Source organism: Eretmochelys imbricata, chromosome 2 (genome assembly GCF_965152235.1).
Source record: "Eretmochelys imbricata isolate rEreImb1 chromosome 2, rEreImb1.hap1, whole genome shotgun sequence".
In the NCBI taxonomy this organism is placed as follows: domain Eukaryota; kingdom Metazoa; phylum Chordata; order Testudines; family Cheloniidae; genus Eretmochelys; species Eretmochelys imbricata.
In genome coordinates, this window is record NC_135573.1 from 45,489,204 (window position 1) to 45,505,713 (window position 16,510).

The 16,510-nt window shown below is 41.8% G+C and overlaps 1 protein-coding gene across 1 annotated transcript in view; it reads right to left on the reverse strand.

Annotated features, from left to right (window-relative positions):
* The window catches only part of LRRC69 (leucine rich repeat containing 69), a 55,641-nt gene that overhangs the window by 34,091 nt on the left and 5,040 nt on the right, over positions 1-16,510 (reverse strand). Inside the window, exons 3-5 of the mRNA XM_077810037.1 lie at positions 9,450-9,522; positions 4,149-4,344; positions 1,668-1,739 (exon numbers count right to left, since the gene is read on the reverse strand). Coding sequence (XP_077666163.1) covers positions 1,668-1,739; positions 4,149-4,344; positions 9,450-9,522 — 341 coding nt within the window. The remainder of the gene's footprint in view (positions 1-1,667; positions 1,740-4,148; positions 4,345-9,449; positions 9,523-16,510) is intronic.

Sequence of the window (16,510 nt, forward strand, 5' to 3'; positions counted from 1 at the left end):
ACCATCAGGCACAACTGAACACTAAATATGCATTAAATGTGTTAAAATAGACTATAGTGATGCAGATTTAAGCTACAGTTATGTACAGCCTGAGGTAAGCATCCAGAGTGAACATGTACATAATTACATAAAACACCACCTAGTTACAGAATGCACACTACTATTTAAATCTGCTACGCTCTTAGAAACAGGAGTATTCTACAAGCACTGTAGGGCCCATATTTATTACAGTGCCCCATTCTTTTTCTCCCTCATCTTTGCATTGCTTTTTTGGAAAATTTTGAAATGATTTTTGGCCTTGGCTGCAAAACAAGTAGTGCTTATTCAATATATGAGTAGGCCTTCCTGCATGAGTACAGAATAACTCATGTGAGGGTTTGCGGGATCAGGCCCCAAATTTATAAACTCAAACCATCTTGTTTTGTCCTGTATAAAACACACAGTTTCTTGTTATAACCTTTCCTGCTGTTTTGAAACTGTGCCAGGCTGTAAATGAGTCCTCTGATAATAATCACCTGAGGGCACGCCTAAATTACTATGTTGCCTGAGCAGAATAAAGTAATTTAGTCATGCCGTTATGTGATTATTGCTGTTAATGCATGTGTACATTCAAACCTACACACATTAATTGAAAAAAAAAGGCTCTACCAAATGTATTGTTTTTTTGCAAAATTTATTTATTTACAGTAACTTCAATATAACATAGTAACTTTCAGTAGACAACACACAGAATTTGACTACTAGTGGGAAGGAGATGTTCTCCAATGCCCTCTGCAAAACAGGTCACCACTCACAAATAATGTATGTTATAGACACAGCAATAACAAAACGTAAAGAAACTTAGAAAAGCTAGAGTAGTTGAAATCAAAGGATTTCATTCCCCCACTATCTCATAAGTGCCAGAAGAATTGGAAGCCAAACTATTAAAGAAGAGCATGACTCAAAACAGCCACGAAAGAACGCACACACACAAAAGATTCCTATGCTAAAAACAAAGATTGCAATGCAGCAGAAAGAGCTTATGTAATGGTTAGTGGTATATCAAATTATTGAATTCTCAGAGGACAAAGGACACAAAAAAACATACAAATTGTGGTCTACAAACCCCACCACATGAGTGGGATTTTTATTTGGACTCTCCTACATCTTTTTAGTTACAGATTAATCTTTATTCCCCTTTCCAAGTGATTAGTTGGTCCAGGTATGACACTAAATACACTCAACATTAAAATCAAAACGCTGTAGTCATGACCTTTTGTAAAATTTCTAACATAATACTGTGCAGACTATTACAAATTGTGGTGAATGTGTGATTGTATTTTGACATAAACAAAAATTCTTTAGCAACTGGAAATTCCCAAGCACATTTTTAAATCTGAAACTTTTGGCTCCTTGATTTAGCAATATTAAAATTATATTAATGCTATTATTATATGGACTGTTTAAGACACAGCTACTGTGGTTTACATAACTTTGCTAGATCCAATTAGATTTTGTTTGGTTTATATGCAACTACTCTACTCTATATTTTTTTCTTTTCACTCAATGTGTTGTGAAACTCATGCTATCAATCGCTACAAGTTACATAGGCTGCCCATATAATTCATTTAATAGATCTGCAGCAGAAATTTCATATTAGAGAATAACATATAGAAAATAATACTTACTGCTATTGGGAAGATCTGAATTTTGTTCCCTGCTACATCTAGAATTCTTAGTTTTCTCAATTTGCAAAGGCCCTAGATGGAAGGGGGGAAACAATGTAATAAAAATTAAAGAATATCAACAACAGTGAACGTGAAGTTAAAATCCCCATGAGACGAGAGAGCAGTCTCAGGCATCAGGAAGCAACAGTACTGACGAAGAGAAACTGAGTTAGCAGATAAAAGAGAAAACAGGAGGAAAACTGAAAATGAATTACAAAAGGGAAGAAGGTATCCATTCTTTTGGTATTATAAAAATAACATCTGCGTTTATCATTCAAAATTCCCATGGATCTCTTATCCCCCTCCCACACATCCTCCCTCGCACCTCATTCTGAATTATTTATAATACCAGTATCTTCTTCTCTACATCAAGGCTTTCCCTGTTTACCACACTGAGCAGCATGTGAATCCACACTTCTCAGACTCCTATCTCTAATTAAAAAAAAACTTTTAAATAGAGCTCCTTCACTTTCAGAATTACTATTGGTTTCCAGCCCTCAATATCTAACTCAATTTTCATTTCTTAAGATAATTGCTTGCATCTGTGTGAATACACAGGATTTTAGTTTCTGCTGGTATTTTTTAAGTGTTTTCAATGACAACTCAAGCAGTAGCTGAAAGCAGCTGCCAAGATACAATGGTATTAACAAATGTTTTTAACATTTTCTTTTGTGGCAGCCATCTTCAATTCATTTTATTGATTGGCTTTTACAGATGACAAAGTGAATACAGAAATCAAAGACAAACATTGTGCAATGTACATCCAATACTCCAGTATTCTTTGTAACAAGACAAAGCAAATTCCATCACATACAAGCTTTAAATGTTCCACATTTTATTTCCTCCTCCTTGATGCACATACTGTTGATTGTCCTCTGGTGCTGAGCAAGGAGTAATAGAAAAAGTATTACAATTCCAATCAGAAACAATCTACTAGACACAGGCAGGATTAGTATATGCAATATTCCTGAGAACGTAAGATGAAGACCACTCACTTACTGACATTAATAATACAGCAATTTGTAACTAAAATGCTAGGCAAAAAATACATATTTATTTTGATTATTTTAAACTGACAGATGTCCTTTATCTTTTCTTCTAACTTGATAGGATGACAAATGAAAGCTAAGCACAAGTACAATAAATGCAAAATGAAATTTCTCAGTGGATATGCATTTAGGGCCAAATTTTCAAAAGGCAATGGGGCTTAGTGCATCTGCAAAGGGGGGCTTGAGTTAAGAGGAAAACCAGTATGTGAGGTTACTTTTCTCCTGTGGAAGCTGACTAGAATGAGCCAGAGTTTAGACTTTTAACATTTAATATCTAATGCATTTTAGACCTTTATTTAGATTTGACTAAAGCAAGCCCAGCCTTCCAACTCTGACTGAGAGAAATGCTGTTGTATGTATTGGACCCATAAAGAGGCAGAACAGTATTTACATTTATGTTTCTGTTTTATAATACACACACTATGAAGGTGTTTATACTCCACCTGTGCATGTAGAATCCTTTCCAGCTATAACAGAGCTACCACATATTCTCTTAAAGGCATCACTTTGAGGAATCATGAAGCTAGCTGACATTGTCTATTTAAGTCTTTGCCTAGTATATGTCAAAACAATGAATACAATGAATTTGCATTATAAGTTGCTTCTGGTTCTTTATTGCTTCAGACTTTATGTAATGAGATTCCTTGCAGTCAGGGATGTTATTTCACTCTTTTTTACAATTACTTTCAAAACCTTTCTATCAATTCAGCCAGGACCACTATAGAGAAATGTGCCCTGAGATTTCAAGGGCACTAAACACCTGTATCTCTTCTTGATTCTCAAATGAGATTAGTGGAGCAACCACACATTGTTCGGCAAGCAACTAGTTAGTATGTTTCAAAGTATAGCCCTCTTTGTAGATTTTCTAGAATTAACAGGCTAATTTTCAAAAATGGTCTAACTCTGCATGCTTATGAAACCTAAATTGGTACATGCACATGGCATGTGTGAATAAATAAGGTAGCCAAGCATCTAATTCCCCTGTTCTGGGCATGAATATTTCAATTCTTGAGTTTCATAGAAGTTGCAAGGCCAAAACTAGGTGCACAAAGATAGAGAAGCTGAGTTGGGGCCCTTTGAAAATTTGACCCCTACTTGTCTAATTTAACTAATAAGGTTTTGGTCCTATTTTGAGAAATAACTAAACCAATCTATTAATCCTTATGAAATTTGAGATCTCCATATTCCTAAAGAAAACAGTATTTTAACAACATATCTCTAAGGGTGGGATTATCAAATGTGCCTTAGTCATAAAAGTCTGACATGTGCACCCAAATCACAAAGCCACTTTGGAAAATTCCACCCTTAAAGATGTGGTATTCAAATGCTTTCTTAAGATATCCATATTCACTGAAAAAGAAAATACTACCTTTGAAAGCACAACATTACTCACGTCAGGGAGCACTCCTATTTGGTTTCTTGACAGGCACAGCATTCTCAGATTCGTCATGTATCCAATCTCTTCAGGTACTGTGATGAGACAATTGTGAGATAGATGGAGTTCAGAGAGCTTTTGCAAGGAACATAGCTCTTTGGGAACACTTTCCAGCTGGTTATTGTTTAAATTCATGTTTTCAAGATTTTCTAACCTGTAAAATTAATAAAGGATTTCAATGTACAGCCATGGTAGGCTACAATATGTATCAATTTATTTAAACTTTTACTGTAGAATTTGCTGTACATGGATTACTTCTATTTTTTATTATATACTTTTATATTGAGTAACATATTTATATAAACTGAACTCTATGCTGGCCAACTGTTAAGAGCTAACCCTAGTGGGTAATTGTTAAGGGTTTTCATACAATCACAGAATCATAGGACTGGAAGGGATCTCGAGAGGTCATCTAGTCGTGCACTTACGGCAGGACTAAGTACTATCTAGACCAGTGGTTCTCAAAGCTGGTCCACTGCTTGTTCAGGAAAAGCCCCTGGCTGGCCGGGCTGGTTTGTTTACCTGCCGTGTCCGCAGGTTCGGCTGATCGCAGCTCCCACTGGCCGCGGTTTACCACTCTAGGTCAATGGGAGCTGCGGGAAGCGGTGGGGGCCGAGGGATGTGCTGGCCGCCCTTCCTGCAGCCCCCATTGGCCTGGAGCGGTGAACCGCAGCCAGCGGGAGCTGCGATCGGCCGAAGCTGCGGACGCGGCAGGTAAACAAACCAGCCCGGCCCGCCAGGGGCTTTCCCTGAACAAGCGGCGGACCGGCTTTGAGAACCACTGATCTAGACCATCCCTGACAGGTGTTTGTCTAACCTGCTCTTTAAAATCCCCAACACAGAGATTCCACAACCTCCCTAGGCGACTTATTCCAATGCTTAACTACCCTGACAGGACATTTTTCCTAATGTTCAACCTAAACCATCCTTGCTGCAATTTAAGACCAATGTTTCTTTTCCTATCCTCAGAAGTTAAGGAGAACAATTTACCTCCCTCCTCCTTGTAACAACCTTTTATGTACTTGAAAACTGTTATGTCTCCACACAGTCTTCTCTTCTCCAGACTAAACAAACCCATTTTTTTCAATCTTTCCTCATAGGTCATGTTTTCTAGACTTTTCATCATTTTTGTTGCTCTTCTCTGGACTTTCTCCCATTTGTACACATCTTTCCCAAAATGTTTTAAGTATGTTTTTAAAGTATCCATATGTATATAGTGATAACCACAAATTGTTTGCTCTTATTAAAGGCTCCAAAAACAAAGGAATTGGCCAGAGACATTAAAAGCATAGAAGAAATTGCAGTCTGAATTCCAAACATTTATTATTTTTTAAATCCACTCTTCTATTACTAATATATATTAAATAAACTACTTTGGGCTCTTCTACACTTACAGTGCTGCAGCTGTACTGCTGTAGCATTTAGTGAAGACGCTACCTATGCTGAGGGGAGAGCTTCTCCCGTCTGCTTAGGTATTCCAACTCCCCAAGGGGTAGCAGCTATGTCGAAGGACGAAGCCCTCCTGTTAACATAGCGCTGTCTACACTAGGAGTTATGTCAGTATCCACACCCTGAGTGATGTAGTTACACCAACATAAATTTGTTGTGTAGACCAGGGCTTAGTGTGTTCACGAAACACACATGCTCATCCTGCAGCAGTCAATGAACAAGTCGTTGGAGGCAAGCTGGGGTTACAATGGGGTATGGCTGTTGAGGTACTGACAAGAAATTGTCCTAACAACAACGGGTGACCTATGAAAAATGAGTTAATGGTCTTGGTGGGCACCATGTGAAATGGCACCTTTATCAGCAGCCACAACAGGAAGGTCAAGTACCTTTCTCAACTGTGATCCTCCTAAAACACGCTTTTACACACTTTGTAGCAGAATCAGTAAGAGAAAGCTTGTACTGCTGCTGCTTGTGGTGTGTATCTATTCTATAAGTAAAGGGTTTCTATTTTCTGGTACTGTCCATCTGGCATCGCTCTCAAAATTAACATTTTTTTAAAAAGGAAAAAACATTTTCTCAGATCTACATTAAATGCGATGCTGAAACACAGTCAATTGTCGTGTTGACTTCAGCACGATTTGAAAGGTAGCACAAAACATATGCTCAATGGAAAAGTACACAAGTGCTACAGAAAATATCATTTACAAGCAACTACAAACAATGAAAGAATTAAAAAATTATATTAAGAAGTAATCAATGACCTATTCATGTACAAGTACTCACAGTAAGATATCTAGTTTGGGATGTAAATATTATTTTAAAAAGTTAACTGTTTAAACTATTAAAATTATATTATTTAACCAGTTAACTGCTGGGGCTGGGGCTCCTCCTGCTGGCTGGCCAGCAGCTAAAGCTGGGGTTGCTCTGACCGGCTGACGGCTAGGGTTGGGGTCACTCCAGCCGGCCGCGACTGGGGCTGCTTCCGCCAACCGGCCGGCCCGGTGCAGCTGGGGCTGGGGCAGCTCCCGCCGGCCGGCCCGGTGCAGCTGGGGCAGCTCCTACCCACCCGCCTGCCGGGGTTGCTCTGGGGGGCCGGCGCAGCCAGAGCGACTCCCGCCGGCTGGACGGCGGCTGGGGTTGCTACCGCCAGCCAGTGGCTAACATCTGGGACTGGAGCTGCTCCAGCTGGCTGGGTGGGGTTGCTCCAGCCAGCCTACCAGCATGGCTGAGGTCACTCTGGCTGGCTGGCCGGCAACCCGCCAGCTGGCCGGCCGCCTGCCAGCTGGCCAGCACAGCTAGGGTTAACAGCTAGGGTAGTTAACCAGTGAGACTAATGCTTACCATTAACCATCCGTTTACTATTTTATTTATGGAACGGCTGCCGTATGAGGAGAGATTAATAAGACCGGGTCTTTTCGGCTTGCAAAAGAGATGCCTAAGGGGGGATATGATAGAGGTCTATAAAATCATGACTGGTGTGGAGAAAGTAAATAAGGCAGTGTTATTTACTCCTTCTCATAACACAAGAACTAGGGGCCACAAAATGAAATTAATATGCAGCAGGTTTCATACAAACAAAAGGAAGTATTTTTTCACACAATGCACAGTCGACCTGTGGAACTCCTTGCCAGAGGAGGTTGTGAAGGCCAAGCCTATAACAGAGTTCAAAAGAGAACTAGATAAATTCATGGAGGATAGGTCCATCAATGGCTATTAGCCAGAATAGGCAGGTATAGTGTCCATAGCCTCTGTTTGCCAGAAGCTAGGAATGGGCGACAGGGGATGGATCACTTGATGATTACCTGTTCTCTTCATTCCCTCTGGGGCACCTGGCATTGGGCACTGTCAGAAGACCGGATACTGGGCTAGATGGACCTTTAGTCTGACTCCGTACGATCTTATCGGTGCATAGAGCTTTATATAACCCAAACTTATATTTTCTTCCTCTTACTCCTCTTTCCAGTTATTTTTTTTAAAAAAAGATTCTATCACTAGATTCTTCCCATTTTGAGTACAAAACATGGAGCATTTTGCATTTGAAGGTACAAAAATCATTCATTACAAACTACATGTATGGGTCAGAAAAAGCAAACCAAGAAACTGAGGACAGGAAAATCAGACAAAAATGTCAGAATGTAATCATGATTATTTTAAAATCATTTGCTGCTTTTCTGATAAAATGGTTCTTAACATTTTCCAGTGTGAAAACATCTTGAGCCAAATTCAACATTGAAATCAATGGCATTACAACCAGGGATAAACATGGTCCTGTGTGTCTGAAACAGGGTATATTTTTAAAGGATAAGATTACTTGGGTAACTGAAATGTTAGTAAAGATTTTGTACTTTTCATTCCAACTTAATGTTATTCTGCTTGAACATACTGAACATTTTCTTCTATGCAGTTAAGACACTTTTGATGTGCTTACTTGGTAAAATAACTTCTGTTCAAAATGCACTGAAGAAAATATACACCACCGCACTGGGAAGATCACAACATATTCACCCAACTACAGAACAGACAGGATGAACTTCTTGGTCAGAAAAACTTGACTAATTAGTGGCCAGAGGGGGCTTCATCCTCCACAATATTTATGAGATTAACCTTTTGTCTACAAAAGACCTCCTTCATCCTCTCCAGCTTCTCTGACATCCATAATATCCTTCAAGCCCATAAAAAAACCACAGTAGTTAGATCATCATCTTTGCCCCATCTAAGTCATCCCCTGTCCTTGAATCCCTCGACCTCAAAGATTCATAGATTCTAAGGCCAGACAGGACCACTGTGTTCATCTGGTCTTGACCCCTTGTATACCACAGGCCACATAACTTCCCCAAAATAATTCCTAAAGCATATCTTTGCTTTCCTAAAGCACTGGTTTGTCCTTCCACATCACATCAAATTCAAGCTTCTCGTCCTTACCACTAAGACCCTGCACAACTCTTCTCCTGTGGCCACTCTTCATCTTGAGTTCAGCCCTCCTGAACTTCCACCCTTAGTCTGGGTTTTGGGGCTTTTGTTTTTGTGAAGACTGCAAACTCTCCAGGGAAGAAACCATGATGTCCTCCTATGCAGTACCTAGCCTAAGTGGCACAATCGCAATAATAGCATAACCCAGGTTATGCTTTATAATCTCACAAGCTAAATTTCTGCAATAATGTTAACAACTTTACACGCTAAGGCTTTCTTGAAAAGTTCTTGCTATAAAAGAAGACTGGGATAAAAATTAGAAAGAAATAGCATAGCTATACCTAGTTTCATTCGCTAAACCACAAGAAATGAGAAGTATATGGTAATAAGAAACAGTACACAGCTTCAATTTTGTAGTTCAGCATATTTTAAAAGATAACACACAAAAGCCAAACTGTTCAGAGAGAATATTTAAAAGATTGGCTTTAGTAGAATTGCTAGCTGGAAGGCCTGTGTGTAGGAACCAAGTCAGAACCGCAACTCTCAAAAGATCTACAAAAAAGTATTTTGAGACAATTATATTCCATTCCTGAGAATGAGGAGGAGTTCACAGTGCATCCCTTTCAAGAAAAGTATCAAAAAGGTAACCTGACTATGTAAGAGTGAGTATACAAGGGAAATGAGCACTTTAAAAACAAAAAACACCTACAGTTTTTATTTCTTGGTGCTCAACTGTAAATGAAAACGTAGCAGAAGCTTTCCCAACAGTTGAAATTAGTCGTTTGTCAAAATGATAACCACAGAAAAATACTGCATCTAATGTCCACAAAAACTGTACATGAGTATAACATGTACAATATACAGTCAACACAGAGTAAGCCACATAATAACCAAAATTACCTGTGTATTTCTGGAGGAAGATATTTAAGCTTGTTGTTGTTCAGATTGAGAAGTATCAATTTTTCTAATCCATCTGTTAAGAAATACATTCTTACCCAAATGCATATAAAATGTACAATTTTTATTCATCTTTACACTCACTCTCTCTTGGTTTTCTCCTTAGACATACACGTAATGACCCCCCTCTGGCAGGTTGACAATCTACTCTCTTTACTTTCCGTGCCTTGTAGAGTGCTTAAAAGGCAGGCATTTATAACAGGTGAATATCCTGTAAAATTACTAGATCATCTGACAGGTAAAGTTTAACTTCCCTAAATTAACATACAGATGCTGCAGACTTCAAGTATGCACAATTTATATTGAAGTCAATGGGAGCTTTGCGTGTGGAAGGATTGTAAAATTATTAGGATTTTGTTATGGTGTGTGAATGACAAAAAATATTACAAAGACAAGGGTAGGTGAGGTAATATCTTTTATTGGACCAACTTCTGTTAGTGAGAGAGACAAGCTTTCGAGCTACACAGAGCTCTTCTTTAGGTCTGTCTGGGAAAGCTAGGCATGGTATCACAGCTAAATACAAGATCCTCTGAGCATACTCTGTGATATCTGAGTGCTTGGCTGTAAATAATAATTTTCTTGGTGTGTTTGTGGTTACTGCTGGACCTACGAAAGTAGGAGTGGTGATCCATAGGTCACATTGAAGGTGGTCACTCATGGGCCACCTTGAAGAAAAATTTCTGGACAAATGCACCATGAAACCAATGATATACCTGAGACACACTGATAATATTTTCATCCTCTCAACAAAAGATTTAAACTCCCTCATAGATTTCCACCACAACTTCAACAACCACCAGCCATCCATTAAACTCTCTCTGGAACACTTCCACATTAGCATCAACTACTTGGATACAACAATCAGCTTCAGAAACAGAACCCTGAAGACAGCTATGTACAAGAAAGCCACTGATCACCTCACACACCTTCATAGATCCAGTAACCACCCCAAACACACCCAAGAAATCCTTACCTACAACCAGACACTCAGATACCACAGAATATGCTCTAAGAAGAAAGCCCAGAATATACATCTTAACACACACAAAACCGCCTTCACCAAACAAGGACACTCCACCAGAGAAGTTTCATAGAACAGGTCACCCAAATACCCCAAGAGAACTTGCTTCAATACAGAAATGAAACCCCTGCTGATCACACATGCCTAGCTGTCACTTACCACCCCACATTGGAAGCCATCCTGAGTATCAACAAACATCTACAACCCATACTCGATGGGGACCCCATCCTGAAATCTTTCCTGAACCCCATCTTCTGGCCTTCAAACAACGCCCCAATCTCTCCAAGATCATCATCAGAAACAAGCTCCCCACTGACCAAGACACACCAACTCAAAGCAGCATCAGACCCTGCGAGAACAGATGCAAAACCTGCAAACATATTTCCACTGCTATAACGATCAACAACACCTGTCATAACCATACAGCTAAAAGTAGCCTACAATTCCTCCTTACCTGTAAGGGATTAAGAAGCTCAAATAACCTGGTTGGCACCTGACCAAAAGGACCAATGGGGAAAGAAGATACTTTCAAATCTTGGGGGTTGGGGGGGGGGGCTTTGTTTTGGTGTGTTCTCTTGGGCAGCAGAGAAGCATCAGCTCAGGAAACTCCTTCTCCTATAAAACCACATATTACAAAAATCTCATATTACAAAAATTGTAAGTAAAAGCCAGGCAAGGTGTGTTAGATTATCTTTTGTTTTGCTTATGAATTTTTCCTTTGCTGGAGGAAGGTTTATTCCTGTTTTTTGTAACTTTGAAACTAAGCCTAGAGGAAGTTCTGTTGTGTTTTTGAATCTTTTGTTACCCTGTAAAGTTATTTTCCATCCTGATTCTATAGAGGTGATTTTTACCTTTTTTTAAAATAAAATCCTTCTTTTAAAGAACCTGACTGATTTCTCTATTGTCCTAAGACCCAGGGGTTTGGGTCTGTGATCACTTTGTAACCAATTGGTTAGGATATTATTCTCAAGACTCCCCAGGAAATGGGGTATAAGGGCTTGGGGGGATATTTTGGGGGAACAGGAACTCCAAGTGGTCCTTCTCCTGATTCTTTGTTAAATCACTTGGTGGTGGCAGCGCAGTGGGATCATTTTGAACCAAAAGCACAGTAGGATTTTAAAAGGACAATTTTTTTTCCCTTTTGGCTGCTTGGAAAGCAGGGAGGGGGTTTTTTTAGGATTTTTTTATTTTTAAGCTGTGAGACACTGGAGTTTTCTTTCTCTGCCTGAGGACAGGGTAGTTAACCTCCTGCAGGGAAATTCACACGCGTTTTTTTTTTTTTCTTTCTAGCTCCCGGGTAGGCTAGATTAAACACAGAAAGGCTAGGATGACTGATGGTGACGTCCAAAAGAAATCAGAATTAGCCAGATTTGAAGCTGATGAGAAACAAAAAGAACATGATAGACGGATGGAGGCAGAAAAAGCTGCCCATGAGAGAGCTATGGAGGCCCAGCAGCATGCTCAGGAGGAGGGGGAAAGAGAGAGGAAGCATGAACTGGAGTTAGAGACAAAACGCTTAGAGATAGAAAGGGCTAAGCAGAATATACCAGACAACCCTAGCAATCCTTCTCCAGGTACCACTTCCCATCCCAGAAAATTCCCCACCTACAACGTAGGCGATGATACAGAGGCCTTCTTAGAAAATTTTGAAAGGGCCTGCCTTGGGTACAGCATCTCTACAGGCTAGTACATGGTGGAGCTGAGGCTGCAGCTCAGTGGACCCTTAGCAGAGGTGGCAGCTAAAATGCCTAAGGAACACATGAACAGTTATGAACTTTTTTTAAAAATAAGCCAGAATCAGAATGGGGCTAACACCTGAGCATGCCCGTCAGCGGTTCAAAGCTCTAAAGTGGAAACCGGATGTGGCATTTTCCTGACACGCCTACCACATTGTGAAAAATTGGGATGCCTGGATATCAGGAGCAAGCGTTAAATCTCTGGAAGATCTGTCTTTCCTAATGCAAATGGAGCAGTTCTTAGAGGGCATTCCTGAAGAAATAGAAAGGTACATCCTAGATGGGAAGCCCAAAATGGTAATCGAGACGGGGGAGATTGGACCCAAATGTGTTGAGGTGGCGGAAAAGAAAAAAAACTAGCAGCAGTTGGAGCAGCGATCAGAAGGGGCAACCCGAGACAACACCTTATCACCGGGGGCAGCCCAAGGCCCCACCTACATCCCAAGGAAAAACCCAAATACTCTGTCACCCCACACCAGTCTCCAGCAACCCACCTCACCCCAGTGACCAGTCAGCTGAGCGATGTTTTAAATGTAATGAGCTGGGGCATGTGAAGGCCAACTGCCCCAAGAAACCCAACAGACTGCAGTTCATTACACCAGAGTCACACCAAAGGTCCTCAGACTCAGATGCCTCCCAGGTACCCTCAGAGCAAAGGGAAACTGTGAGTGTGGGCGGGAAGAAGGTTATCGCGTGAAGGGACACTGGAGCACAGGTGTCAGCTATCCACCAATCCTTAGTGGACCCCAAATTCATCAACCCAGAGGCCCAAGTGACGATTCAACCCTTCATGTCAAAATCTTTAAACTTTCCTACAACTGAGTTGCCTGTCCAGTACAAGGGCTGGTCAGGAATGTGGACTTTTGCAGTCTATGATAATTATCCCATTCCCATGCTGCTGGGGGAAGACTTGGCCAACCATGTGAAGCTAGCCAAGAAGGTGGGAATGGTCACCCGCAGCCAGGCTAAGGGAGCTGTCACACCTAGCTCTGTTCCTGAGCCTTCAACAAGGGCCCAGTCTGTGTTATCAGAGACCAAACTGAGGTGGTGGAACCAGACCCCATGCCAATGTCTCCGACAGCAGTAGTGCAATTGGTTAGGATATTATTCTCAAGCCTCCCCAGGAAAGGGGGTGTAAGGGTTTGGGGGGATATTTTGGGGGAATAGGAACTCCAAGTGGTCCTTTCCCTGATTCTTTCTTAAATCACTTGGTGGTGGCAGCATACCGTCCCAGGGCAAAGAATTTGTGCCTTGGGGAAGTTTTAACCTAAGCTGGTAGAAATAAACTTAGGGGTTTTTTCATGCAGGTCCCCCCATCTGTACCCTAGATTTCAGAGTGGGGAGGGAACCCTGAGATGGTAGCAGAGGATGGTTTATAGGAGAAGGAGTTTTCTGACCTGATGCTTCTCTGCTTCCCAAGAGAACACACCAATACGAAGCCTTCCACCCACACCCCCAAGTTTGAAAGTATCTTCTTTCCCCATTGGTCCTTTTGGTCAGGTGCCAACCAGGTTATCTGAGCTCCTTAACCCCTTACAGGTAAGGAGGAATTCTAGGCTACCCTTAGCTGTATGGTTATGACACCCCACACAATGCACCTATCAAGATCCCTGTGTCCTACACATACCTATCACAACAACATGTGGTGTTCCTCATCCAGTGTACTAAATGCTCCAATAACAAGTACGTGGGCGAAACCGGACAGTTACTATGCTCTCAAATGAACTCACGCCGGAAAATGATTAAAGGTAAAAACACCATATAACGTCTGGGCGAACACTTTTCACAAAGTGATAACTTTGTCTGACCTATCAGTCCTCATCCTTAAAGGAAACTTGCACAACACTTTCAAAAAATAAGCCTGGGAGCTTAAATTCATAACTTTGATAGACACCTGAAAAACCATGATATTAATAAAGACATTGGATTTACGGCCTATTGCAACAATCCATAATTCAGCAATCCCCCTTTTATGACTACAGAGCTGTTAATGGCCCACTTCACCCTGAATGGTCCCTTAGAATGTATACTAACTACTTATACACCTCCACCCCAATATAACACGGCTCGATATAACGCGGGTTCGCATACAACGCGGTAAAGCTCTGACACGCTGCTCTGAGCAGCATGTTAAGGATGTCGGGCCAGGGATGAGGGGTTGGATAAGGGGCAGAGGGTCTCAAGTGTGGTCAGGGGCTCTCCCCCTGCAAAGGTCTGGGAGGCAGAAGCTGCAGGGGGCACTTTTGGGGGCCCCACAGTCGCAGAGTGGCACAGGGGATTAGATGGGGGCCAGGAGCAGCCCTCTCTGCTTCCCTCGTCCCAGCCCCAGCAGCGTCGCTCGAGGGAGGGGGTTTGGGGGAAGGGATCCCCCTTGCACTCACCGGCAGCGGTGGAAGCAGAGCAGCCCGGCCCCAGCCCGCTCCACTCCACCAGCTCCCAGCCATGGCACTCCGTTTCCCGATGCAGGTGAGTGCAGGGGGCGTTCTTTCCCCAACCTCCCCACACTCACCGGCAGCAGGAGGCGGAGCGCCGCGGCTGGGAGGTGGCAGAGTGGAGTGAGCTGGGGCCGCGTTGCTCCGCTTCCTGCCGCTGCCGGTGAGTGCCTGTCAGGGGGCGGGGGTGTGGATAGGGGTCGGAGCACTCAGGGGAGAGGGAGCAGGGGGTGGGGTCCTGGGAGTGATTAGGGATGGGGGGGGTCCTCTGGAGGAGGCAGTCAGGGAACAAGGAAAAGGGGGGGTGTGAGGGGGCAAAGCAAGTTCTATATAATGTGGTCTCACCTATAACACGGTGAGATTTTTTGTCTCCTGAGGACCGCGTTATGTTGGGGTAGAGGTGTACTAAACTATTTGTTCCATCTTGTTGTTAGCTGTGACACTCTGCATACTTTTCCCAGACCTGAAAAGGAGCTCTGTGTAGCACGAACACTTGTCTCTTTCTCCAACAGAAGCTGGTCCAATAAAAGATACTACCTTGCCTCCCTTGTCTCTCTCATATCCTGGGACAAACTTAGCTACAACAACACTGGATACAAATAAATATTTGACTCTTTTATATATATTCTTTCTGAAGAAAGGCACATAAGGATAATGAATCATTGCTCATTCATAACTTATGCTGGTACTGATGTAGTATACTGACTTTGGGGTGCAATTATTCCATCATAGAAAGACAGCATACTTATGGCAAGTACCTCTTTTTATGACTTATTTTCTTTCTTGCTTTTTTTGCAAATGGTTGTTAATAATAGCTGTCATTCATTCATTCAGCTATATATAGACCTGTGTGAAAACTTTGGCTTTGCACAGATTTCTGAGAACATTTTCTTTACTTCTGAGCCGTGAAGTTATTTAATCTTGCCATGACGATAGGTGGTTTCATTCTGACTTGTACAGCTCTGCCTTCATAGGTTATAAGCCAAGAAGGGACCACTGTGATCATCTACTCTAACCTCCTGCATAACACAGACCAGAGGACTTCACCACATTAATTCATTTTAACTAGAGTGTATCTTTTAGAAAGATAGCCAATCTTGATTTAATAATTTCCAATGTTGGAGAAATCCACCACAGTCCTTGGTAAATTGTTCCTATGGTTAATGTTTCTGTATCAGCCAACACAAGGTTGCAATCCTGATAAGGGCCTCTGAGCGCTAGTGCAATAAATATGATAATTAATAAATAAATAAAATGTTATTTTTTTGGCAGATGTCTGGTTAAGGAGTCAAATACCAGGCAGATTTTTAAAATAAAAGAAGCTGGAAACATTTATTAATAAACACATTTGTATTTTTAGTTATAAACGCCAAAATAATATCTCAAGCAGAAGCAGGAGGTAATCCCCCACATGTTGTACAATACTGCACAACCAGGTAGCTGCATTTTAGGAAATTTCTGCTTCCTTGTGAAATATCTACCATAGGCAACTACTGAAGGCATAACATCACTAGTTCTGTCCGAGATGGAAAAGCTTAGGTGTGTAGGTATTACAGAGAATGTTGTTAAAGAGAATTTAGTCAGATTCTTGCTAATGCTTACGGTTACCACTTCAGTGGCACAGGAATAGGGGGGCACAGAGGGCCATGGCCCTCCCACTCACTGGGGCAAACCCTGCCCCCTTCTCCTCCTCTCCCCCCCTGAGACCCCACACCCCCGGCCAGGCCAGCAGCCGGTGGAGCCCAGCCCGGCCAAGCTGTGGGAGCTGCGCAGACTCTTCACCTGCCCATGGTGCAGCAGGGCTGAAAGCAGCCA